The sequence below is a fragment of the Pantherophis guttatus genome, chromosome 3, assembly GCF_059756535.1.
Source record: "Pantherophis guttatus breed Tessera chromosome 3, ASM5975653v1, whole genome shotgun sequence".
Lineage (NCBI taxonomy): Eukaryota > Metazoa > Chordata > Lepidosauria > Squamata > Colubridae > Pantherophis > Pantherophis guttatus.
The window spans coordinates 143939843-143965911 of NC_142065.1; the positions used below are offsets into that span (position 1 = coordinate 143939843).

The 26069-nt window shown below is 41.3% G+C and overlaps 1 protein-coding gene and 1 long non-coding RNA gene across 5 annotated transcripts in view; one reads left to right on the forward strand and one right to left on the reverse strand.

Annotated features, from left to right (window-relative positions):
• LOC132709181 (uncharacterized) overlaps positions 1 to 14685 on the reverse strand; it is a 28494-nt gene extending 13809 nt beyond the window's left edge. The window contains exons 1-2 of the long non-coding RNA XR_009620233.2: positions 14435 to 14685; positions 7230 to 7284 (exon numbers count right to left, since the gene is read on the reverse strand). This is a non-coding gene — a long non-coding RNA (uncharacterized LOC132709181). The remainder of the gene's footprint in view (positions 1 to 7229; positions 7285 to 14434) is intronic.
• On the forward strand, positions 14624 to 24846 carry NQO2 (N-ribosyldihydronicotinamide:quinone dehydrogenase 2). 4 transcript variants are annotated; one of them, XM_034429071.3, is made up of 8 exons: positions 14624 to 14797; positions 15328 to 15415; positions 16209 to 16278; positions 18486 to 18656; positions 18837 to 18967; positions 19821 to 19934; positions 22355 to 22456; positions 24533 to 24846. In XM_034429071.3, the coding sequence occupies exons 3-8, from the start codon at positions 16272 to 16274 to the stop codon at positions 24710 to 24712; spliced, it is 705 nt and encodes a 234-aa protein (XP_034284962.2). In that variant the 5' UTR covers positions 14624 to 14797; positions 15328 to 15415; positions 16209 to 16271; the 3' UTR covers positions 24713 to 24846. The 4 variants fall into 4 exon arrangements, with proteins under 4 accessions (XP_034284962.2, XP_087746414.1, XP_034284960.2 ...); XM_087890288.1 differs by having other exon boundaries at positions 15328 to 15389; positions 16131 to 16278; XM_034429069.3 differs by having other exon boundaries at positions 15328 to 15389.
• Positions 24847 to 26069: the final 1223 nt, after the last annotated feature.

A 26069-nucleotide genomic window follows, 5' to 3' on the forward strand; every position in this document is an offset into this window, starting at 1 on the left:
CTAAATGTCACTCACATTGAGGGGCGCCTCACCAGCCTCTACTCACCCCTCCTCGCCTCCCCACCCGGGCTCCTTAGGGCCCCAACAGGAAGCAGTTGTTGGAGCTAAGCAGCCACCACAAGAAAGAGTTGGCAAAACAGCTCATTGGATCTGACCAAGGAGTCTCAGTAGAAGCACCTCACTCAGGACTATGAGCATAGGCTTTCCAAGCAGAGGGAAGACTTGCGGGAGTACAAGGCCAGGTACCAGCGCCTGGAGGCTCAGCAGGCTGAGATGGTCAGCCAGTTCCAGGCCATGATGCTCTCCCACTGAAACGAAGCCCTCAGGCTCTTCGCCACCAGCAGCACTTCCCACCAGCCTTCGCCCAAAGCCCCGTACCAGGAGGCTGAAGCAGACCCCAAGTTGGAGTTTCTGTCCCCCACAACCCACACAAAAAGACCCCGAATGGGGAGACTTTCTGCAGCAACACAAGCGTTCATTGCACATATCCAGCCCAGGGGCCATAGTTTGAGGACCCCTGGTTTAGTGCAATATAAAAAAATGCAAATAATTTTTCTGCGGACCACCAAAATTTTCTCACAGACCACCAGTGGTCCACGGACCACCAGTTTGTGACCGCTGGTCTACAGGACCAGAGTTCTCCTTCTTTCCATATATCATAATGTATACTTTTTTCCACTGATGGTATTAAAAGAATAAAAGAAAAAATAAAGCAAAAAATAAAGCAGGAAATCCTGCTTTCTAGCGATGCTAAATCGCAGCACGCCACAGCTGATTCCCCCCTGCTGTTCTACTTACCTTCCCAAGCCTCCTTTGGTGCGCACTGCGCATGCACACGCCGTGTGCGTTTGACACGCAGCGCGCAAGCGTGGCCAGCGAACCGGTAGCAAACCAGTTCAGATTTCACCACTGCAGCAGAGTATATAATGCAATATCTTTCTGGAATCTGAATCAGTTTGGTTTATAGCCAAACTGAATCAGGAGGACTTGCAATATTAGTGTAGTGGTGAGAAATCTCACTTTATTCTAAGCGAAAGCTTTCACCAAGAAAGTTTTCACCAGGTATTCTTCTCATAAACATTTAGCTTAAGTTCTTTGCTCAAAACAAACTCAGAAAGACTGGATTTTATACATGTGATATTGCTCTAAAATAAATTTTAAAAAACCATTATATGCGTTTCTCTCCCTTCCCTTTCTCTACATTATAATTCAGAGAACAGGTGTTATTAAAAATTTGGAAGGACTACCTTGCAAGAAAAAATACTGTTGATACCAGTCATAATGTACCCAAGAGGGAAACCTCTTCAAGAGGAAAAGGGACCTGAATCACAGTGAAACCATCTGCAAAGAATGAAAGTAGCATTTGTATTATACGAATTGATCTTTTCTCACTGGAGTCCAGGTTTTTTTCCCCTCCCATATGTCTTGGGGGTATCTAGAAGAACAAAAATATGAGAACTGAGTGAGGAGTATTTTTCTGAGCTTCTCTCGTTTCTTTCTCTCTCGCTTTCTCTCTTAATCTGTGAAGATTAAGATGGGATTTCTAAAGGCCAGTGAGCTTTGTGGCTAGGCAGTTTTCAGCGAAGAGCCTTTGGCTCTCCCAGACATAAATGATACTCTCAGAGAAGATTCATCCTTTCCTACAACAAAAGATCTTATGGTTTTCTGCCACTTCTTTGTTTTTTCAAGTAAGAAAAATGATGGAACAAGCAGAAAGAAACATAGAAGTGTTACGAGTTATTCTCTAAAGCAGTTTTTCTCAACCTTGGCCGCTGGACGATGTGTGGACTTCAACTCCCAGAATTCTGGGAGTTGGAGTCCATACATCGTCCAGTGGCCAAGATTGAGAAACACTGCTCTAAAGCATTAGAAGTGTTATTCTCCAAAGCACCTCAAGAAGCAATGGATGGAAACTAACCAAGGAGAGAAGCAACCTACAACTAAGGACAAATTTCCTGACAGAACAATTAATCAGTGGAATGATTCACTTCTAGAAGTTGTGGGTGCTCCAACACTGGAGGTTTTAAAGAAGAGATTGGTCAACCATTTGTCTGAAATGTATAGGGCCATGATGGTGAACCTATGGCATGTGTGCCACAGATGGCATGTATAGCCATATCGGTGGGCATGCAAGCTCAGCTCCGGCGCGCATGTGCGTGCGGACCAGCTAATTTTCAGGCCTTTTGGGCCCACTGGAAGTAAGGAAACAGGCTGTTTTCTGCCTCCGGAGGGCCTTGGGGGGGGGAGGCCCGTTTTTCTTTCTCTCCAGCCTCTAGAGCCTTTCTAGGAGCTTGGGGAAGTGAAAACGGCCTTCCCCATCCCCCCGGAGGCCCTCTGGAGGCCGGAAATTGGAAATTGGAAGTTGTCAAATGGGCTGTTTCTGGCCTCCAGAGGGCCTCCCCCCGGGGGTGGGGAAGGCCGTTTTCGCCCTCCCCAAGCTCCTAGAAAGGCCCTGGAGCCTGGGGAAGAGCAAAAAATGGCCCCACCATGCCATCTCGTTCCAGGAGCGGGGGTTTGCATACACATGTGCAGGGGCGGGGCGCATAGAATTATGGGTGTGGGCATGTGTGTATGTGACACTCGCACACACACACCCGCTCTTGGCACACGATGGCAAAAAGGTTAGCCATCACTGGTATAGGGTTTCCTGCTTGAGCAGGGGGTTGGACTAGAAGACCTCCAAGATCTCTTCAAACGCTTTATTCTGTTATTCTGTAGAAGAAGGAGATTAGGAAGTCATCCATAAGGTTCCATTAATGATGTTGACCAGTTGCATTGAGACTAATGAGCATGATTAATGTAGACAATTTTCAGAACGATGGCCATCTAAATGAAAATGAATGAAAAGCAAAAGCAGTTTGCAGTAAGTTCAAGCCAATTATGCAGGATGAATTGACCGTATCAGGCAACAGATGGCCATGTTGATGACCCAAACTGTGAGGAGTCTGGATTGCTTCCTACCCTTAGCTTTGGTAGAGAACCATTCTCCTGGAGAGATATTATCAAGTATTCATGAGGAGACTTACACAAATAATTCTCTACATGGAATAGCATTCATCCATCTCATCTCTTATCTAAGATAGCTAAATATCTTAAATTGGCCCTGCTCTTTTTCTTTCAGGTTTTGAATCTACAGCCTCTCAGGAGTGTTCAAGTTATTATTCTACATACCTGTTCCTAAACATGTCAGCAGAAGGCAAACTTAGCCTATTGACAAGCACCAGTTTCTTTTATTAAATAACTGTATCTTTTATTAAACTGAAATTAATTCCATTCCCATATTCCAATATTCATATGCCAGAATATTTCTTTGTCAGCCTTTGATTTCATCTTTCTTTCTTTCTTTCTTTCTTTCTTTTCTTTCTTTTCTTTCTTTCTTTCTTTCTTTCTTTCTTTCTTTCTTTCTCTTTCTCTTTCTTTCTTTTTTTTTCTCTCTCTCTCTCTCTCTAGTATACGGGTTGCTCAACAGCACTAGACCTGTCAGCCTCCACTCTTTCATTGCTTGCTTGCTTGGCTGCCATGAAACAGGGGGAGGGAGGAGCTCTTGGGACTCTTGAGGGGGGAAGCGAGCTGGAGGAAAAGGAAAGTAATTCTTTGCTGCAGCGTTTTCTTTGAAGCTGATAATGTCTCAAGGTCAACGGTCGTGTCATAGCAAGAGGATGACACTGCCAGATGTTTGCTCCCACATGACCCCTGGAGAACCTGTGGATTGGATGATTTATGCTGGACAGTTGGGGGGGGGGGATGCTTTCTATATGTGATTTTCACACCTTTGCTTCAGACCTTGCTTTTCTTTGACTGCATTCAGTTCTTATCCAGTAAAAGTTACCTTTCTCTATGAAAATGGAGTCGGGTTTTTTCTTTCTTGGATAATGAAAGGAGGCTGATCCTGACAAGACCTCACTTTCACAAACTCCTAAATATTTTAAAATTGGGATCCATCACATGGAAAAAGTTGTCTCAGTTCAGAACAAGACAATCTTTTCCCCAAATGATGTTTGCAAACCAGAACTCCCACATTCCTTGGCCTTGTTAGCTGGGGTTGATAGAAGGCAAAGTCCAAGGACAGCTAAACTGTAATGTTCTCTGCATCCAGATGTCCATAAAGAATCACTGAAAACTACAATTATGCTGTGCTTTGGAGTCTACTCCAAAAGGCCCATGAAAGCTTCAGGGCTGTAAACATAGCACCTGCCTGAAATTTCTTCCAATAGCCATGGGTTTTTCTTCACAGCAGTGTATGAGCATACCTGGTTTAGCAATGTAGTTTGAAACGAGGACACAAACCTCTGAGCTGTAAAGGAACGTGTGTGTGTGTCCATGTTAAAAACAAAGGTCAATTTTTCAATGAAGATATTTTGGATCTGAAGAAAATATCTATAAGCAATCTCTTAATTTAAAGGGTTTTGCAATTTAGGCGCTCTAAACACTTATGCACCTTTCTATATAAACAGTCAATTTACTAGTAAATAGAAGGAAATTTTGCACAGATTGCGCAATCTACCAGCATGGAAAGTTGCTTTGTTATACAGTTCCCTCTAGTGGCATATTTCTGAAAGAATGGAAAGCAGACAGCCGAAAGAAAACCTGAGAGGCACCTTTAAATTGATCTTCAGAACATGAGAGATGCAGTAATTCTGCTAATCTGTATTTAACCAGAAATACATTAAAGTAATGGGAGTAAGAGGGAGGGAATATCCTTAGCAACATTTTCTTCTCTGTATAATAATGCATGTAAGAGGAGCGCCAATATTCGCAGGCAGATGTCTCTCTCAGTATACAATTGATTTGGGACTCAAGAGGACCAACATTTAATCTTTATCAGAATAGAGCTGGAAGGGATCTTGGAGGTCTTCTAGTCCAACCCCCTGCTCAAGCAGAAGACCCTATACCATTTCAGACAATTGGCTATCCAATCTCTTCTTAAAAAACTCCAGTGATGAAGCACCCACAATTTCTGAAGACAAGCCGTTTCACTGGTTAATTGTTCTCACTGCTGGGAAGTTTTTCCTTAATTCCAGGCTGCTTTTCTCCTTGATTAGTTTCCATCCATTGTTCTTGCCTTCTGGTGCTTTGAAAATAAGTTGACCTCCTCTTCTTTCTGGCAGCCACTCAAATACTGGAATACTGCTATTATGTCACCCCAGCCCTTCTTTTCTCTAGACTGCCCATACCCAAATCCTTCAACCGTTCTTCATATATTTTAGTCCCCAGGACTTTAATCATGTTAGTTGCTCTTCTCTGCCCTTTTTCCAAAATGTTAACATATTTTTTGTAATGTGGCAACCAAAACTGGATACAGTATTCCAGATGTGGTCATACTAAGAATGTATAAAATTGTACTAGTTTTCAACCTAGCCACTTAACTTTTTTTACAGCACCTTAATGGACACTGGTCAGCTTCAGCACAGCCTTATTTAGCACAAGCAGCTGGTTGGCGGTTGGATTGAGCTCCTGGAATACCGCCGATCAGCTGTTCCAGGTTTCAGGGATCAACGCCACTATCACCACCTACCGCCACCATCACCATCACCACATTTTCGGCCTCTGCGTGTCCCGTTTTCGGCCCATTCCAGACGGCGGGGATTGCTGGCGGCGAGCGGCAGCAGCAATCCCCGCCGCCTGGAATGGGCCAAAAATGGGACATGCAGAGGCCAAGAATGGGATGCATAGAGGTAGAAAATGGGGCACACAGAGGCGGCAATAAGTGGTGGCGGTGATGTGTGGTAGCGATCCACGCAGCCTGAAACAGCTGATCAGCAGTATTCTGGGAGGCCAATCCAACTGCCAATCAGCTGCTCGTGCTAAACCATGCTGTTTGTTGTTTTCTGCAAGGAGGCAAATTGCTGGGAGGCAAAGGTTGAAGGGCGGGGGCAGGCGAGTAGGCGGGGCTTCAGCAACGTTCGCTTTATAAGACACACAGACATATCCACCCACTTTTGGGTGAAAAATACAGTAATTCCTGATTTTTTTAAAAAAAAATTCATATTTACTCTCCTAAATGTTTTACAGGTTAGAAAAAGCAAGATATAGATTGAAATAATAGAGAATAAGATAAATTGATTAAAATCTCACACATCTTCTATTAGCATTTTTCCAGCATTTACTTACTTCTTCACTCAGACCTCAACATCTAAAATGATTTTTTTTTTTTAAATAGATAGTGGCACAGAAAGGAAGTAATAAGATTTTATTGGCCCAGAAGTCCACGATAGGGGGATAAGGAGGCCACATGACAAAACATGCATCACAATTTCATTACTGATACAAGACAAAACAGCGTTTGTATTCAGACAATCACAAGATATTTTTAATAAGTGTATATGACTGTCCAACTTGCAATTCTTCAGTCTAGAAATGAAGATAACCACATTATAGGATATCCAACCACAATCACATTCCAAACCATTAGAAAATGGGCCTATCCAATATCCTTGACCAATATCTGGGAGAAGAGTCAAGTTTTCAAGGTCTCAAAAAATTGGTGGGAGCTATCCAAATCTTGGGGGGGGGGTGTCACTCCATATAGTAGATGCTTTGTCAGAAAAGGCATGCCTCTTAGGTCACACCAGCTGACACGATTTCATCAAGGGGAATCTGAAGCACTCTCACTAAATCAGATCTTGGGGAAAAATTATAATTGGTTCCCCCCATAAGGAATGGGATCACGTGCTGTGAAGGGCTTTTTGGGTGTTAACCAGTATCTTGAACTGCACCTGGAAACCTACTGGCAGGTGCTGCAATTCAGAAAGGGAGAGATTTCACAGATATACCATGGTGCATTCATAACTACCAGCAGCACTGTATTCTGGACCATTGGAGTTCTGGATGGTCTCCAAGGGCACTCCTATGTACGGAATGGAATTATGAAAAGGCTTTCCTAACCATTGCTGCCATATGCTCCCGTTCTCTTTCAACCAAATGTTCAAGAGTACCCCTTCCCCATTGAACACCCATTCTTTCTGGGTACTGAGTACTGCCATGGAAGGTCCCCAGGTGCGGGGAGCCCTAAAATCCATAGTCACTCAGTCTTGCTAGAGTTAATTCAAAGTCTGTTCTTCCCCATCCAGATCTCCATAACCTCCAGATACTGGGAAAGAAACTTGTTGGCAAAGTTCCCCAATAACAATGGTGGGTTCCTCCCGGTTCCGCCAAGCCAGTAGCGGTGACAATATGATGTCACCGAACCGGTTCTTTCCCCCCCCGCCACGCCCCCGTGTTATTCTTACCTTTTATTTGGCTCCACCCCCAATCTATTGCTGCCTCCTGAGTCCCAGCTGATGGCTAGAGGGAAAAAAAACTGTTTAAACTCTTGCCGCGGGGCTTCAAAGGGCCGCCCTACAGCTGATCAGTGGTAAAAGGCAGTTCGGTGGTAGACCGGTGCCTCCAAAAACAAATGAGTAGACCGGTGCCTGCAAAAATAAATGGGTAGACCAGTGCCTCCCAAAACAAATGAGTAGACCGGTGCCTGCAAAAATAAATGAGTAGACCGGTACAGCTCTGCAAGCAGTTAAAAGCCTGGTAGACCAGTACCTCTGCTAAATCCTAAAGAATTGTCACATGACTATCAAGCTACACCCACAAAATAAGCCACGCCCACAGAACCGGTAATAAAAAAAATTAGAACCCACCCCTGCCCAGTAAGTTTCCATGGTCGAAGGTGGACTTGGACAAAGGTTCTCCCAGTGCACCTTAACCACAACAGATAGTCCTTGATTTATGACCATAGACTTTCCATTGCTAAACCAGGTTTTGTTAAGTGAGATATGCCCAATTTTACCCCCTTTTTTGCCATGATTAAGCAAATCACTGCAATTGCTAAGTGAATGACATAGTCATTAAATGTATCTAGCTTTCTGTATTGACTTTGCTTTTTGGAGGCTGACTATGAAGATCACAAATGACAATCACATGACCCTGGGACACTGCAACTGTCATTGATATATTCTGGTTGCCAAGCGCCTGCATTTTAATCACATTGAACATGGGGATGCTGGGAGTGCTACAATCATTAAGTGCCAGGACCAGTTGTCTCTTTTTTCTGTGTCCTTGTAATTTCCAACAGTCACTGAATGAATGATGGTAAGTTGGGGACTACCTGTACACCACACTATTTTTTAAAATAAACTCTAAGTCACACAAAAAAACCTTCATCTATGTTGGTTTTACTGCTACAGTAGCAAAATTAATGTTAAAAGCATAGAGCCATCTCAGTAGAAAAGGTGACAAAGGTAATGCCTAAACCTGTTAGTACAGGTAGTCCTCGACTTATGGCCACAATTGAGCCCAATATTTCTGTTGTTAAGTGAGACATTTGTTAAGTGAGTTTTGCCCCATTTTACGACCTTTCTTGCCTCAACTGTTAAGTGAATCACTGCAGCAGTGGTGGTTGCCCCCGGTTCACACCGGTTCTATAGAACCGGTAGTAAAATCGGTGGGAGGCTCCACCCACTGACCCCGACGTTATCAAAATGCTTCTGCACATGCGCAGAAGAGTGCATGCGGCCCCGTTGTGAACCGGTAGAAAAGGTAAGTAGAACCCACCCCTGCACTGCAGTTGATAAGTTAGTAAGTAAGAGCCACGGTAGTGCAGTGGTTAGAGTGCAGTACTGCAGGCTACTTCTGTTAACTACCAGCTGCCTGCAATTTGGCAGCTCGAGTCTCACCAGGCTCAAGGTTGACTCAGCCTTCCATCCTTCCAAGGTGGGAAAATGAGGACCCAGATTGTTGGGGGCAATAGGCTGACTCTGATCGATTAGAGAGGGCTGTGAAGCACTGTGAAGCGGTATATAAATCTAAGTGCTATTGCTAAGTGCTAGTAATACAGTTGTTAAGTGAATCAGGCTTCCCCATTGATTTGGCTTCTCAGAAGGTCACAAAAGGTGTTCACATGACCTCGGGACATAGCAACCCTCATAAATATGAACCAGTTGTCAAGCATCTTAATTTTGATCACATGATCATGGGCAGTGGTGAAATCCAAATTTTTTTTACTACCGGTTCTGTGGGCGTGGCTTGGTGGGCATGGGGTGGCTTGGTGGGCATGGCAGGGGAAGGATACTGCAAAATTTCCATTCTCACCCAACTCCAGGGGAAGGATATTGCAAAATCTCCATTCCCACCCCACTCTGGGGCCAGCCAGAGGTGGTATTTGCTGGTTTTCTGAACTGCTCAAAATTTCCGCTACTGGTTCTCCAGAACCTGTCAGAACCTGCTGGATTTCACCCCGATCATGGGGATGCTGAAAATGTCATATCTGTGAAAAACAGTCATAAGCCACTTTTTTTCAGTGCTGTTGTAACTTTGAATGGTCACTAAATGAACTGTTGTAAAGTCCTGTACAGGACTACCTGTAATAAGTAACTTTACTTACACCAACAGTAGGCAGTTGGCATATATTGGGCTACACGTAGCTGACACACCCATGTTTAACATATTGCCTTTAGACTCTGTAGCAAATACTGTATCCAATTCTATTCTTATTTTTAAAATGGCATAGGGCCTAGCTATCTTCGAGACCGCCTGCTGCTACCGACGACCTCCCATCGACCCGTGCGCTCCCACAGAGAGGGCCTCCTCAGGGTGCCATCAGCCAAATAATGTAGGCTGGTGACCCCCAGGGGGAGAGCCTTCTCTGTGGGGGCACCTACCCTCTGGAATCAGCTGCCCCCAGAGATAAGGAGAATCCAAGACCTCAGTGCCTTCCGCCGTGCCCTTAAAACCCACTTTTTCCAGCAAGCCGGGCTGGCTTAAGAAGAAATTTTTAAATTTTTAAAATGTTTTAATTGGTTTGTGATTTTTAAATTTTTGGGCCAAATTTATATATATTTTAATTGTTCTTAATATTTGTAGTTCATGTTCTTAATTCTGGCTGTGCACCGCCCTGAGTCCTTAGGGAGAAGGGCGGTATATAAATTGAAAAATAAAATAAAATAAAATAAAAATAAAATAATTTAAAGCTTAAATTAGCTGTGTTAAGTTTTCCAGAAAATCGATATTAAATGTTAAAAGGCAACAAATTTCTCAAAGGTTATTTACAAAAAAATAAAAATACAAATACAAAAGGCCATGTGTTTTCACCCTGCCTACCATTGCAATATCAGTGAATCAGCAGGTGAAATCTCTGGGGACTTCAGAACCTACAAAAATATTGCTCCTAGAAAAAGGAGACACATTTTGGAAATCCACCACGTAACCGTTGACGTCTTTGGGACAGATACCGTAAGTAAGGAAGTGGAATATTTGCAGAATTGCTTCGGAGTTAACTAGCATGTATCATGTTTCCCCGAATAGGACATGTCCCGAAAATAACGCCAAGCCTGATTTTTGGGGTGGGCCTAAATATATGCCCTCCCCCGAAAATAAGCTGCCCCTCTCTCTCTTACACACACACACACACACACACACACACACACACACACACACACAGGTCCCTCACCCCCCCCCCAACCCTCCCAAGGCAGCTACATCCCTCCGAACTCCTGCATCTCCTGTCCCTTTCGCAGCCCAGGGCATTGACCATAGACCTCGGGCGCCTGCTCCTGCGCCATGGTGGTGGCCCTGCTCTCACCCAGGCACCACATCCGCATAGCCCACGCTACCTAGTGCCCACCACAGCAGTCCCAGTGCAAGCATCGCCACCCGGGGGCTTCCTTGGCAGGGCAGCCACTGGAAGAGAGGTTTCCATGCGCGGTGGGCAGTCACAGAGGCCTGGTTTGTCCTGCAGCTGGGCGTGGGTCTCGGTGGGGATGGCTGAGGCGCTGTACATGTTGCTGCTGCCGCCACCACCTATGGAGGCCTGGAGGCCCCCTGCAGCCAAGCTCAGCTGTGGGCGAGGAGTGTTGGTTGTGGCTGGGCCAGCTGAGCTGTGTCTGTCAGGGCTGCCCTTGGTGCGGCTGCCCAGCGTCTCACTGCCAGGAGCCTGGAAAGAGTAAACTGGACCTGCGATCGGAGTGGAGAGGAGCAGGGGGGAAGGGGAGGCCTCCGGTGACCATCACCATAGAGTGGGAAGCACATTCCCAGAGCGGCCGTTGCCCTGGCTGGGGTTTGGAAGCTGCAGAGGCAGAGTTTGGGGGAGAGAAAGAAAGACTTCTGCAGCAGCAGAAATCTTTCTTTCTCTCCCCCAAACTCTGCCTCTGCGTCTTCCAAACCCAGCCAGGGCAGTGGCTACTCTGGGAGTGTCCTTCCCACTCTATGGTGATGGCTGGAGCTGGACCCTGCAGGGAAAGCTGGCCTAGGCTGTGGCTCCCGCATGGGTACTGGTGGTGGGCGCCAGCAGCATTGGCTATGAGCTCAAGGACCTGGTGCTCACCGGCTTCACCCACATCGACGTGGTGAGGCCTGGGAGGCATGCAAGCGGGGGTGGGGGGGTGGGGACAGGCACTCGCATGGCTTGGTGCCTTCGGGCCACACGCGTTACACACACACACACACACACACCATGGGAGGAGAGGGGCTTGATGGTGGTGCGCGAAAGGAGCCTCTCTCTGCCGGACTCCCGGCTGTGAGTGCGCAGGCTGCCTGGCGCCTCCTGCACCCCCAAAATAATAAGACCCCCCCATAATAAGGTCAAGCCCTTATTTCGGGGTTCAAAAGAAAATAAGACCCTGTCTTATTTTCAGGGAAACACAATATTAGTCAAATACATTTTTTTTTAAAAAAAATAGCCTCTACCTTTGTGTCAGTAGCATGGTTATTATCTGTAATTTATAAGATTTTTGCAAAAGTAGAAACAATGGGTCTATAGAAATATGAACTCAAGAGCTAGAAAAATGCTGAATATTGTCATGCTTAGCTTCCATTAATGAGAACAGTACATGCCTAGATTCCGTTAATGAGAACAGTATAGCAGCTTAGACCCCTCCATGGCAGAGGTGGTATTCAGCAGGTTCTGACCAGTTCTGGAGAACCGGTACCGGAAATTTTGAGTAGTTCAGAGAACTGGTAAATACCACCTCTGACTGGCCCCGCCCCCATCTATTCTCTGCCTCCCAGGCCCAGCTGATTGGGAGGAAATGGGGATTTTGCAGTATTCTTCCCCTGCCACGCCCACCAAGCCATGCCCACCAAGCCATGCTACGCCCACCAAGCCACACCCGCAGAACCGGTAGTAAAAAATTTTGCACCCCATCACTGCTGAGTAGTGGTTGTGCCAATCTGGGTTCAACCACCCCATATGGCTTGACCTAAGTTGTGCCTGTGTCTTCACACAGGGCTTGGGTTTGAGTAGAGCACTTCTAGACAGCTTGGGAGGCCATTCCAAGTTCTACAGAAGTTTCCTACTGGTGGGAGCTCTCACTCTATTAATCAGGTCAGCTACTCTGAACTCCTCTCCGAAGCTGAGGCCATCTGATGGCAATCCAGGAGAGTAATCCCCATCCCCAGGCTGGTACAATTCAAGGCTCCTTGATGTAAACATGTCCCAACCCACATTATAGCTTTGTCTGCAAAGACCAAAAAAGTCATTTTCTTTTAGCAACCAGAGTTTTTCCATCAAGAAATCTTTTGTTGAATGAAGCCAAGAATCTTAGTCGAGGAACTGTTAACGATATTGTTCCTTCTGTTTAATTAGATATGTAATAAAAGCAACTGTATCCACATAAAAACAAGCAGGCTTGGGGAATCTCAAGGTTTGCAGATGAACAAATCATCTTAACAATAATTTTTAAAAATTCTATAGTAGGGTCATCCTGACAAAACAACTTGGTGAGGACTAAATCAGCCCAATGGAGTTGAGATCCAGGAAGGAAAAATACACTTGTGGAGGATGATGGGACAGTAGCTCGGCAATTGCAAGAGAGCATTTCATACAAACTGATTTTATTACCTGATTATCCTGGTAATTATCCTGATTTATTATTTTGTTTTGTACTCTTGAGTGCATTGTTCTTAAAGGCAGAAAATGATCTCTAGCCTTTTAAATAGAATTTGGAAACACAATGAGTTTTAGCTAATTAACTACACTAAGTTGTAATTTGATTTCCTCATGGTTTGCCTAACAGTTTCATAGATGATATTATCAAGTAGGAAAATCCTGAATGTGATATCAACCCTGATTTTTTCAAAAATTAAATGTAGCTACAAGAATTAATGTAATTATAATTTCAAAACAATAAAAAAAATAGCTGGAATAAAATAGCTGTGAATCTTATAAGATTGGAGAAGCCAGTTTGAGGTCTTTGGTCTACCAAATTAGGATCCATGAGAGCTAAATTGACATCCAGTGTTGGTTATAAAGTGGGTTCCCTCATTCATCTAGTAGCAGTTCCCTACTCATCTAGTAGAAGTTAGCCCTTCGGAATAGATCTATTCAAAAATAGAAAGATATGAATGCTAATACTACTTTTATTATAAGATTATAGCAGCAGAATCTTGCAAGTCTGAATGTGCCCCCCCTCCTTTTTTTTTTCCCTTTGGGAAAACTAGAGAGGGTCTGTCTGAGGTGCTTTATCAAATTACATTTCTATCCTGGATCCATATTTCTTTTTATCAGACTGTTGCCTTGGACTCTTCCTCTTGTTCCTCCAGTTATTCCTTTTGCCTACTATACTTGGTCAATACATTACTGTTAAACAAACAACAGCTTAGTTGAATTTCTGAGCCAGGTACTCTGTAACTTATACTAAGACTGAGCAGACAGCCATATTGCTCTGAGGCACCTAGTGAAATAGCAGGATATAAATATGTAGTTTCAAGTCACGTTTCTTGACTACTGCTCCTTATTTATGAGGTTTTTTTCAGTCCTATTTCAGCCTGAGAAGTGCCAGATTCAAAGATCCAAGAAGGCAGGAGAGCTCATAGCAAGCCACTCACTATTCTCAGCCTGCCCTCATTTCTTGTATGTCCACAATTCCAGAAGTTTTGTGTGTGTGTGTGTGTGTGTGTGTGTGTGTGTGTGTGTGCCATCACTGGAGATTTTCAAGAAAAGGCTGGCTAGCCTTTGATGGGGATGGCCTGAAAATTCCTGTTCTGGACTGGGCATTTGACTAGAAGCTCACCAAAACTTTTTCTCATCCCGATTCTATGATTTGTAAGGCTTGTATTGCTCATGCAATAGTTCTAAACAGAGAAAACATTAATAATCATGTTCTGAATATCAAATTATTTGGAAAACAGTAAGAAGGCAGCTTCCACTGCCTCAGATGATGAGGCTCTGACTAGTTGTTCTATGCATATTTATCTAATCATGAGACCTAGTGAAAATTAGCTGTGACACCTTAATTCAGTTAATTCTTTTGTGGTGCATTGAATTAAAGAAGTACCACACATACTGAATCATAAATTTAACAGCGTTAGGTTGGTTTGCACAGTACACTGAACCACGAATTAGCCAAATATATTTTAGCTTAGCATGTTGTGCGAACTCAGCCCTCCTAGTTTGCTGGGACTTCATTGTGTTGTGCACATCAGCTGGATTCACAGTCACACCACATACCAATCCACGAATGCTCACGCACTGCCTTTTCGGTCCGGTTGTCCTGTGAACCCATCGGCCGCACGAGGTTTCTATCTACTTCACTTGCTGTTCCACAGAAATCTCATTTTAATTGAAATATCCCTCCCCCCACTCTCTACTACAAGCAGGAAAACTGCAATTTAGTTACGCTTGACAAGGCAATTCAGAACGGCGAAAACAATCAATCACACGCTCCAAATATATAATTGTGAGCCGTGACTAAGGAAGGGGCGGACCCACCACTCCGGTTGTTTTAATTGCCAGGCACTACTAGTCGCACTAACTATATCGATCCTGTCTTGCTTAGAAGATCCGATCCTATCCTGTCCGCCTGGTATTCTGGTAGTATCTTCTCCTGTACAACTTTTTATTAAGAATTTTGATTATATTGTGTTGTTAGGTTTTCTTAATATGCCAGTACGAGTTTCAAGTAAGGAAACTGGCTTGCAAAAAGAAGAAGAAAAAAGAAAATCCTAAATTTAGAGTTTGAGAAAGCTGGGAATAGTATAAAAGGGGGAACCTAAACTGTCCTTTTTATTAAAATTTATTGCAATTCATCCAAATATCTTAGATGGTCCCATAGTCCAATGGTATATGCTGCCTTACTCAGAAATAAGTAATTCTATATTCATTGGAAGTACTCGTTGCAGCCAACGCTTTAAACATACTTATGCATTAATCATTATTTACTAACTCTTATTTGATCCGTACACTAACTGTACTAATAATACTCAGCGCGGGTTATTTCGAATGACCGGAGGTAGAAAGCCGGCTACCTGGAAGTAAAGTCACGGAAATGGATGGAGTTGTTTACTTCTGAGTTAAGCGTGAAATACAGTATAAAACGGTACTGTTAATGTGCTTTATTGCAGGAATCCGAACTCATCCGTGGCGATAGTTGTGTTTAAACACTCGAAAGTTACTCAACGGTGCGGTAAGGCAAAACTGCATAAACGGAAAGTGGGTGAAAATGTTTACACTTTGAAAGGTTTTGTTTTGGTTTTTTTAATTTTCTGGTAGGTAGGTTGAATAGTTTCCTCTTCTTGACCTTGCATTCTAGGCTGTGGCAGATTGGATCGCATCCCTTCCAATAGGCAAACTATTTCTTTAGATGTTTTGTGCCTTAGGTGTTATGAACAGATGGGGGGGGTGAGTTTATTATGAATATAAACCAATAATCCACTGAATTTATTCCCGCTTAGTTTGACACCATGTATCCTCAAGTGTGGAGAAGAAACAGGGAAGGATAAGCTAGCATTGTCCTGGTTTTTCTTACTCCAATAGTTGCAGCAATTTAAGTGTTGGATGTTTCACTTCTGTTAAACTGGGGTTGACCCATAACTTTTAGCAGAAGCTCCATAAGACTGTGTTTGATCTCCCATTGACTCCCATTTCCCTAGAATCCACATTCCTATCAGGATGCAAAAAGCAGCAACCTCTCATTCCCCTTTTTCCAGGTGGTGGATCCTACTCCAGAGATCTTGAGAAACTGAATCTACTTTGCTTTGCTTTGCTTTGCTTTAGGACTTGGATAGGAATGAAGGAGGGAGAATTAGGAGATGCTTCCTTTTCTACTGCCAAGAGCTATTAAGTTAGGATATTTCTGCTGATGTTCTTGTGCTTAAGTTTGTGTGTCTGTTGTTTGTTTTCCCCTGTGGTTCTCTCTCATTATTAGTACATCAAGATGGCCAGCTTCAAGTAATGTTTGTTTTTGAAAACCAAAGAAAGGAATTTAGTATCTTTCTTTTTGTAGCAATCTTGACAAGAATCTTTGAAAACCATAACTGTGACAAACTGTTGCAGGGTGTTGAAAAAAATGGCAGGTAAGTTGTACTGCCTTTTATCATATTTCTATTAAAGGAGAGGGCAAGAATTAAGATGTCCTCATAGATCCCCTCATTTTCCATAGGGACTGGACTGGTGGGCAAAGATTATTAGAGAATACTATGGATGTTCTCCCCAAATGGTCATTGTGTGTGTTTGTACAGGGTGATATTTATAAATTACAGCCACCTAATATTTTTATTTCCTAAAATGCCATGAGGTCTAGGAGGAATTCAAAAGCCTTTAGGAAAATAAAGGTACAGTGAACCATCTTTCTATTTTATTTTTTAAAGAAATGATAAGGGAAAAAGTTAGCTGGGTCAGGGAACTAGCACAGAGGTGGTATCAGTGGTTAACAAACAGATTGCCTTGTTTTATATTATATATACATATACATATACATATACATATACATATACATATACATATATACATATATGCAAGTTTTGGTGTATTCGGGTCTTTTCCCGTGTAAGATTGAGAGTATCTTGGCAATGTTTCGACGAGGTCCCACTCGTCATCTTCAGGCTGGTGTCTTCGGCTTCGTGCTTGTGCGAGGAAAGTATAAGATGCACCTTTTTCCCCCCCAAAAGAGGGTGAAAATTTAGGTACATCTTATACATCATATGTAGCCCTGCCCACCCACTGGCCCCCACCCTTTGGCCTGTGCCTCGCAGCAGTTACCTCCTTGCAAGCAAGCAGCAAGAAAAAACAGCTCCTTTCAGCTTCAGCATAGGCTAATTAGCACAAATTGATTAGATTGGCCTCCCGACTCTCAGCTGATTTGCCCTCAGCTGTTTTGCACAGGGCTCTGCTGCTTGCTGCAAAGAGTGCTGGAGCAGATTTTTTTCCCCTTGTGCTAATCAAACTATGCTGAAAACAAAACTGAAAGTAAAGCAGGCTGTTTGCTGTTTGCTGCAAGGAAAAATTAGGCAGAGGCAGAGGGAGATTTCTTTTTCTTCTTTTTCCTCACTAAAAAAGGTAGGTGTAAACAATGGGAAATTTAGGGCAAAAGAGGAGAGTTCAAGATTTTAAAAGAAAAAAGAAAAAAAGAAAGAAAAAGGCAAAAACAAAAATGGGAAGGGAGAAAAAGAAAAAGAAATGAAAGAGAAAGATGTTATACATATTTAGAATTGAAATATGAATAGTAGTAAGAAATAAATGGGAAATCATGATTGTAAAAATACAATGAATAATAATTGGAATATTTGTCTTTGTATTTTTGAAATCTAGACAATGATAAGTTTTTCTTTTTTATTTTTTTTAGAAATATGAATAAGTATAAACTGTAACAATTGAAATACCTTTAATGGTATATGGTGGTGAAAGTAAAAAGGATTAAGTTGTAGCTTGGATAACAGCTAGAACATTTTTAAATTTAATTAGGGAAATTGTAACGATTGAAATATTTTTAATTATATATTGTGATGAAAGTAGAAATGATTAAGTTGTGATTTGGAGGATTAAATGGGCAAAACTATTTGGGTTATTGGGAGAGTTTAAGATGTGAAAATGAGTAACAAGGGGAAAGCTCTATTTAACTAGGGAATTGTAATAATTGAGATACTATTAATTGTATATTGTGTTGAAAGCAGAAATGGTTAAGTTGTGGTTTGGAGGAATATATGGGGGAAATTATTTGGTTTATTATTATTGGTAAATATAATTAATTGATTTGTAAGAAATTGAATTGCATGGAAATAATTGGAATATTCATGTTCATATTGATTAATATACAAAAAAGATAGTTATATAACTAATTGATTTATATTAAAATGTTGAATTTGTATTAAATAACTAATATTACATAATTAACCAATGTGAGGAAGGATATAAAAATAGAAGACAATGGGAAGGGGTATAATATAGAATAGAAGGGAAAAATTGAATTTGATTAAGATTAGAGATGAGGATGAAGGGTAATATTGGTTTTTTTAAAAAAATAGATGAGGAATAAATATGGCAAAAAGGAAATATAGAAATTGTAAATTTAATTGAAATGACTAAACACTGTTTAAATTTGTGAACCGGCCAAATACTCTGTTCAAAGAAAATACATTGTATGTTTGTATGTGTGTTTGTCTAAAAAATAAAAAAAAAACTTTTTATAAAAAAACAAAACAAAAAAGGTAGGTGCGTCTTATACTCCGGTGCGTCTTATACTCTGAAAAATATGGTAAATATTGCTTTTCTTCTCCTTTTTAAGCATCAGGGAAAGAAGTATTGATTGTGTACGCAGACCAAGAGCCCAAATCTCTAAATGGTTCATTTAAAACCTTGACGGTGGAAGAACTGAAGAAGCAAGGCTGTAGCGTCACTGTTTCAGACTTATATGAAATGCAATTTGAGCCAAAAACGACAAGGAAGGACATAGTTGGTAGGCACCACTGATGAGGCAGAAGTACATTTGTGTTCCCAAGAAAGGGTCCCAAGAATACATTTTACTGTAGTACAAGAGTTCTATATGGAAAAAGATGTATACTACAAAAAAAAAAAAAAAGACTGGGATGGCAACTCTTCAAATGCAACTAGACTGTGTGTTATGTTGTGCCTATAGGTGACCTATACAATCCTGATCATTTTAATTATGGAATTGAGGCTTGGAAAGCTTATGAAAATGGATGTCTGACTGAAGATTTGACTGAGGAGCAAAGGAAAGTGAGCAAAGCCGACTTGGTGATTTTCCAGGTCATTATTTTTTCAAAAGCTTATTTATGCGACACTTCCGGTACTGGATCAAATTGGTTTAAGAGCTTAGATCCTGTTGATGCAACTCTTTGGACTTTGGGATGTAGGGAAATTTTAGGTTTGTGCTTGCTTTGATCATATCATCTAAGAACTTTCAAAATATCCCTTAAATTTTGGTCCAATAGGTGCTGGTCAGTGTGTTTTTCAAAATTCTGAGCTACCTGTCCTCCAGATGTGTTGAAGTCCATCTTCCATTTTGGATATCCAACTGGGGTCAAGTTGGTTGGGACAGAGAGTGTCTGCATCCATGTATCTAGGGAGTATTAGGTTGGGAGTAAGTTCAATAGATTAATCTATTTTGATTAAACTTTCCCAACTAGTGCCTTATAGATAAATTTGGTTTTGTTTTCGAAGAAAGGCAGATATTTTTAAAAGATTATTGAACAAGCTGAGGAAAACGATTGCTTTAGATGATGTAGATCAGGGGTGGGAAACTATGGCCCTTTTATGATTTGTGGACTTCAACTCTCAGTATTATTGAGCCAGCCATGCTGCTCGGGAATTCTGGGAGTTGAAGTCCACAAGTCATAAAGAGGCCATAGTTCCTCATCTTTGATGTAGATAAAAACATTTGCTGAAGGGATCTATCTGACCTTTGGTATGTTTGGCCAATCACTATACTCAACTAGAAGGATCCATGTTAGAGGCACAGTGTTTAATAATAATGCCAGACTTTGTTAATTTATATTTATTTGCAATGCTTCCTGCTCAATTGTTGCCTTTCTGAAGAAGTTGGTGTCTATGGGACATTTTAAAACCAAAGATATTACTCCTTTCTTGTATTCCTATCTAGTTTCCTTTATATTGGTTCAGCGTGCCAGCCATCCTGAAGGGCTGGATGGACAGAGTCTTAGTCCAAGGATTTGCTCATGATTTCCCAAAGTGTTATGAATCTGGTTTACTCAAGGTAGGTGGCCTATAAATATACATTAAACTAAGATTTTACTGATATTACTACCTTTGTATATATATCTTTGTATCTATATTGAAGATAACTAACAAAGTATAATTAGGAAACAAATAAAAATAGGAGATATAATAATATAAACCCTTCAACTATGGAATGTATTTCACAAACAGAATAGTCACACATATCAACCTGACTGCAGACCAGTGGTGAAATGTAAAATTTGTTATTACCGGTTCTGTGGGCGTGGCTTGGTGGTGGTGGGGGTAATATGACTGAGGGGGCATAGCCAACTTTTTTTTTTTACTTTTAAAACTATTTTTTCTACAACCTCTTCGGCTGAAGAGGTTGTAAAAAAAATGTTTTTAAAGTCTCTGACGATTATTTATTTATTTATTTATTTATTTTATTGAATTTATATACCACCCTACTCCCGAAGGAGTCAGGGCGGTTAACAGCCATAGAATAAAACATATAGATACAAAATTTAAAATAAAATAAAATGAATTAAATAATTTGGCTGAACAAATTTAAAACTCCAATAATTTAAAACCAAATTTAAAATTTCCATTTAAAAAGGGGAAAGACTTAGGTCAGGCCAGCTTGATGAAATAAGAAAGTCTTGAGCGCGCAACGGAAAGTACGCAGATCCGGGATCCTCCATATCTCCGGGGGGAGCTCGTTCCAGATAATAGGTGCCCCCACAGAGAAGGCTCTCCCCCTGGGGGCCGCCAGTCGACATTGTTTGGCTGACAGCATCCGGAGGAGCCCCTCTCTATGGGAGCGTACTGGTCGGTGGGAGGCTATTGGTGGTAGCAGGCGGTCCTGTAAATAACCAGGTCCTAAGCCATGGACCGCTCTAAAGGTGATAACCAAAACCTTGAAGCGCACTTGGAAGACCACCAGGAGCCAGTGCAGCTCGCGCAGGAGAAGTGTTACATGGGAGCGCCACGTTACTCCCGTCACCACCCGCGCAGCCGCACTCTGTGCCAGTTGGAGCCTCCGAGTGCTCCTCAAGGGGAGCCCCATGTAGAGAGCGTTACAATAGTCCAGATGATCCCAGCTGACTTGCCTGATCGGCACAGGCTTTTTTTTTTAAGCCTCTGATGATCCCAGCTGAACCGCACGATCATCCGAGGCTTTTTTTTAACTTTTAAAAGCATTTTTTCAACCAAAGAGTTGTAGAAAAAATGCTTTTAAAAATTAAAAAAAAGCCTCTGATGATTGCGTGACTCAGCTGGGCAATGGGGGTGGGGCAGGGATTTTTGCTACCGGTTCTCCGAACCACCCGCCTCCATCGCTACTGGATTGAGCGATCCAGTCCGAACCGGGAGCATTTCACCGCTGCTGCAGACCCGAGCAAGGTCAGTCATTTCTAGGTAAAGCATCTAGGTTGGCAACTTTAAGATGTGTAGACTTCAACTCCCAGAATTAAATTTTCATGTAATCTACCTCTGAAGGTAGATTACATCAATATTTAATAGCAAAGGAATTTCATCAGTGTTACATAAAGCATTTATACTAAATGTGACAGGTTGTCTAGAAAGTCTTATAAGCATTCTGGAAATTTGATTTAAGGTTGATAAACTTCATTAAGAACTCTTTGTGGCACCACATTCCTTTTAAATCTATTTTAACAAATCCTCAAGAATTGATCGTGGTGATTATTCATATGAGGCATAACACTGCTAAAACTGCACAATATAAAGTGTGAACTTCCTGCAGAATCATGATAGTAGATATAGCCAGCCAGTTATAGCCTTTCTTTACAAATGTTTTTTTTTTTATTAGCAGTGCTCAGTTTTCTAGAAATTGGCACATTTGAAAAAAAAATTCCTAAGAAAGGCTATACATGAATCAGTGCAACATCAAAAATTGCCTTACAACTTAATTACTACTAGAAATACTGGGGAAAAGTTTTCACTGAATCTGTGGCAAATTAAAGATCTCGAAAATTAAACTGCATGAAAAATTGGCTTCAAAATAAAGAACTTGAAAAAACCCTACAATGACGAAATGTATTTCAGATGCACTCAACCTATAATTAGCATATTAACCTGAGTTCACCTATGGAAACTTATAGCCTGTTAATGAAGTTTGGCTCAACTGGCAGTCAATTGGCTGACCTTGTAGATGGCTGTTTGTGGACTTTTCATAAGTTCTAATTATATACAGTAGCTCTGTCAAATCAGTATTTGAAACTGGCCTTTAAAGCAGTTTTAAAGCATAATGCAGCTTTCTGAAATGTTGTTATTCTAATTTATTCTAAAGGATATTGTTCTACTTTTAAAAATAATCACATTGCTATGTAACTTGGTTGTGGTTTATGCTGTATCCTGTATGTTGCACTGTGAGGGCTTTGTTTTGTTGTATTGAGTGTTGATTAAGAATATATACATAAAACATGTGTTCCATTACAGAATAAATTAGCCTTGCTTTCATTTACCACTGGAGGAGATGAAGAAATGTATTCAAAGAGAGGACCCAGTGGTAATATTCGTTATCTTCTCTGGCCCATGCAGGTATGTGGAGACCAAATGCAAATGCTAGCTCAGGCTTGGCTTCTGGAGAATTAGATAGGGACTGAACTCCTCTTTCAAGTCTTCAACAGATCCCAGTCAGCCAGTTATAGCAAGCATGCTTTGCAGCTGACTGATACAAGCATTCAGCTACTCTCACCACTGGGCAATGTCTGTTTCCCCCAACCAATCAATGTTCTTGTTCTTGCTTTGTGGTCTTCCTCAATGTGGTGGGTCTGTTGGGACTGCAGCTTCTAGATCTTCCAGTCAGCAATCTGTGAACAAGAATCCTAGAAATATGGACTTGGCCTTCATGAATGAGTAGTTATGGTATGAGCAGAGGTAGCAGTCCTACTTTCCCTCTATATGACTAGGGCTTCAAAACATAATTGGAGGAATTTCTTGGCATTGGCTTTTCTTTCTTCTACCCACAAGATGAAGAATAACATGATCAGTAAACGGCCAGGATCCTTTTATGTTTCCAAATATGTTGCTTTTGCCAATGACCTTCCAAAATAAAGCAGAATTGAGAACATAAAAACATTTTCATGTTAGTGTTAGTGTTTTAGAGATGTAGATCCTATGCACAAGGGAACTGAGACAGAAAGCTCTTCAGAGCAAATTCTTTTCCTTTTCTTTTCCTCAAATACTGGCTTACATGGAATATGAAGGCCATTGATTTAGGGAAACAAAGGTGGCTAAATAAAGCTCAGGTGGCTAAATAAAGTTCAGCTTCTTGGCCCTTTAATAGGGATGGGCAAAACATCCCAAGTTCATAGGAGTGTCCCATCTCTGCTCCAATAATTCTAACAGTGTTTCAAGCTCAAAAGGGTGTCCAGGTTAGTGCTCAGAATACTTCTGCAGTGGCGGGAATAGAACTGGAACACTCACTAAGCACTGAACATGAGATTTATAGTTGAATTGGGTCATTTTGAACTCAAGAAGTTTTCAGTTCCATTCAGTTTGCATTAGTTGCTGAACTACGACTGCTTTTAGTCTCAGCCAACACAGCCAATTGCCTGAATTAATGGAAGTTATAGAACAGGGGTGTCAAACTCGATTTCATTGAGGGACACTTATGGGCTGTGTTTGACCTCAGGCTGTGATGGGCATGGCCACCTCACTCATGTCAGGGGTGCCTGTGATGGCTCAGGTGCTCTGGCAGCAAAAATGGGCTCCTGAGCTCCGTTTTCAGCTGTGACAGCCTCCTGCAACCCTCTGCCAGCAAAAATGGAACAACTGCATGTGGCCCTTCCGAGCTCCCATTTTCACTGGCAGAGGCACTACAGGCCGGTCCTTTAATGTTTCCAGGTGGGGGGTCCCAGTGGTGGGCTGCTACCAGTTCTACCCGGATCGGCGAACCGGTAGCGGTGGGGGCAGCGGGAGGCTCTCCCCATCCGTGCTGGATGCTTCTGTGCATGCACAGAAGCATCGCTTGCAAGCGCAAGTGTGCCCATGCGCACGAGCGAACCAGTAGCAATGGATTTTGCAACCCACTACTAGTTGACACCCATGTTATAGAACAATGATATTTAAATAGTCCTTCTTTTCTATAGGCTAACGTATTGGTAAAAGTTTAAAAATTTATTGTGCATTTGTTTTTAATTACAAATTTAGGGTGTTCTAAGTCACTCACAGTTCGTTGATTGGAATGGTTTATGGAATGGCAGGTGGATAAATGGGTGTATAGATGTTTCAGTCAGGTTGATGATAAAGTTATGAACTATAATTGTACTAAGCCTATATGTTCCATATGGTTGAGAAGTGTCATGAACATGCTATGTCTATGTCTCATGTTATCCATGAGAGCTGCATAGAAATTTATTGGAATAGCCATAATAGGTCATTGTTTGCATATATATTATACCAGGGAATAGGGTCCACTTGGCCTATTGTGTGCAGTGGAGTTCCAAATACTGATAATTATCTTTAAAGCCCTATCTGAGATTGGAATTCTTAAAGGACTTCTTGCCCCACACAAATCTACAAAGACTGCATCAACTGTTAACTGCATCAACTGTGTCTAATCACAAGCCAAACATTACGGCTTTTACTGTGTCTCTTCCTTTTTAATTCCAGCATGGAATCTTGCACTTCTGTGGCTTCAGTGTCCTTTCCCCTCAGATCTGCTTTGCCTCCGAGTATGTGACAGAAGAGAAAAGAAAACAGATGTTGTCTTCATGGGTCGAACGGCTGCAGACCATTTGGGAGGAGAAACCTATTCACTGTGTCCCGGAATGGTACTTTGGGGTCATTTGAAAACAGAGCAGGGAGATGAATGCAAAAAGATGAAAATATTTTCTGAAACTCTGTCCCACAAATACTTGCTTCTGTATTTCCCCTATCCATCTTGGGATGTACAGAGGCAATTAATAAAACTAAATTGAATTAGAGACTGAATATCTTGTCTTATTTTCCACCCTTTTCCTTGGCATCAAGACTAATGCAGGAAATCAAAAGCCCTTATAGACTTTTTGCAATAAAACAGGAAAAATGAATGTATGATTTATGGTTTTGATGACTGGACAGGACAGATTGTAGAAAGAACTTTATATTGTAACCATAGAATAAGAGATACATGTATAATTTTATTTAAAATTGCTATAAATAAGATTGGAGGCTCCTTCTTTATATCTTCTTTCCTATTCTTTTAGTTTTTTTCTCCTTTCTTGCACTTTTAGCTTTTTTTTTATCTTACTTTATATTAGTTTCATTGTTTTTAATCTACTATTTAAAAAAACTTTATATTAAGAAAAAGAATGATGCAGAAATTTTGTGATGGTGAAAGACAACAGTGCATTTTTAGATTTGTAATGTTTCTATTGAATCATTCCATTCATTCCCACAGCATATCATACCCCTTCCCAATCTTAGAATGTCATGATATGTTGCACTGCAACTTTGATTAACCACAATAGGGTTAATTATGCTGGATGGAATAATGGGATTAATAGGTCAACGCAGTGGGAAGAATAGGGAAAAACTAAGGTAAACGGATTTCATTGAATCCTTGCCCCTGCTCATTTGCCTAGCAGAAGGTGATCTGGATAAGATTTCCAACAATTTGCAAAATTATAGATTATAGAATTTTGAAGGTACTTTAGGTGTCATTTGACCAAAGCTTCTTGTAGGGAATGGTTCCAACTCCAGCTCCAGTTTGAAAATCTCCACTTAAAACGGAGCCCATTAGAATTCTGTCTTATTTAAGTTTGGAACATATGGATTTTGCAGATAACTTTATAAAATGGGTAAAATTGATTTATACTTCACAGAAAGCACAAATAATTGTTAATGGGTATCTAACAAAACCATGTGAGATACAAAAAGGAACAAGACAAGGCTGCCTATTGTTCCCTCTCCCATTTATTTTGGTTCTTGAAATACTGACTAGAGACATAAAACAGGATAAGATGATTTGGGGGGTAAAGATTTAAAAACAGATTTATAAATCAAGAGCTTTTGCAGATGAGTTGATATTGGCTCTGAAAGATCCTTTAAAGGAATTTGAAACATAGACAAAAGAATTTGAATCATTAGCAGGTTTTAACATTAATATAGATGAAGATGTTAACAAAACTATGAAAATTCAAGATCAAACAAATTGATAAACAAATTA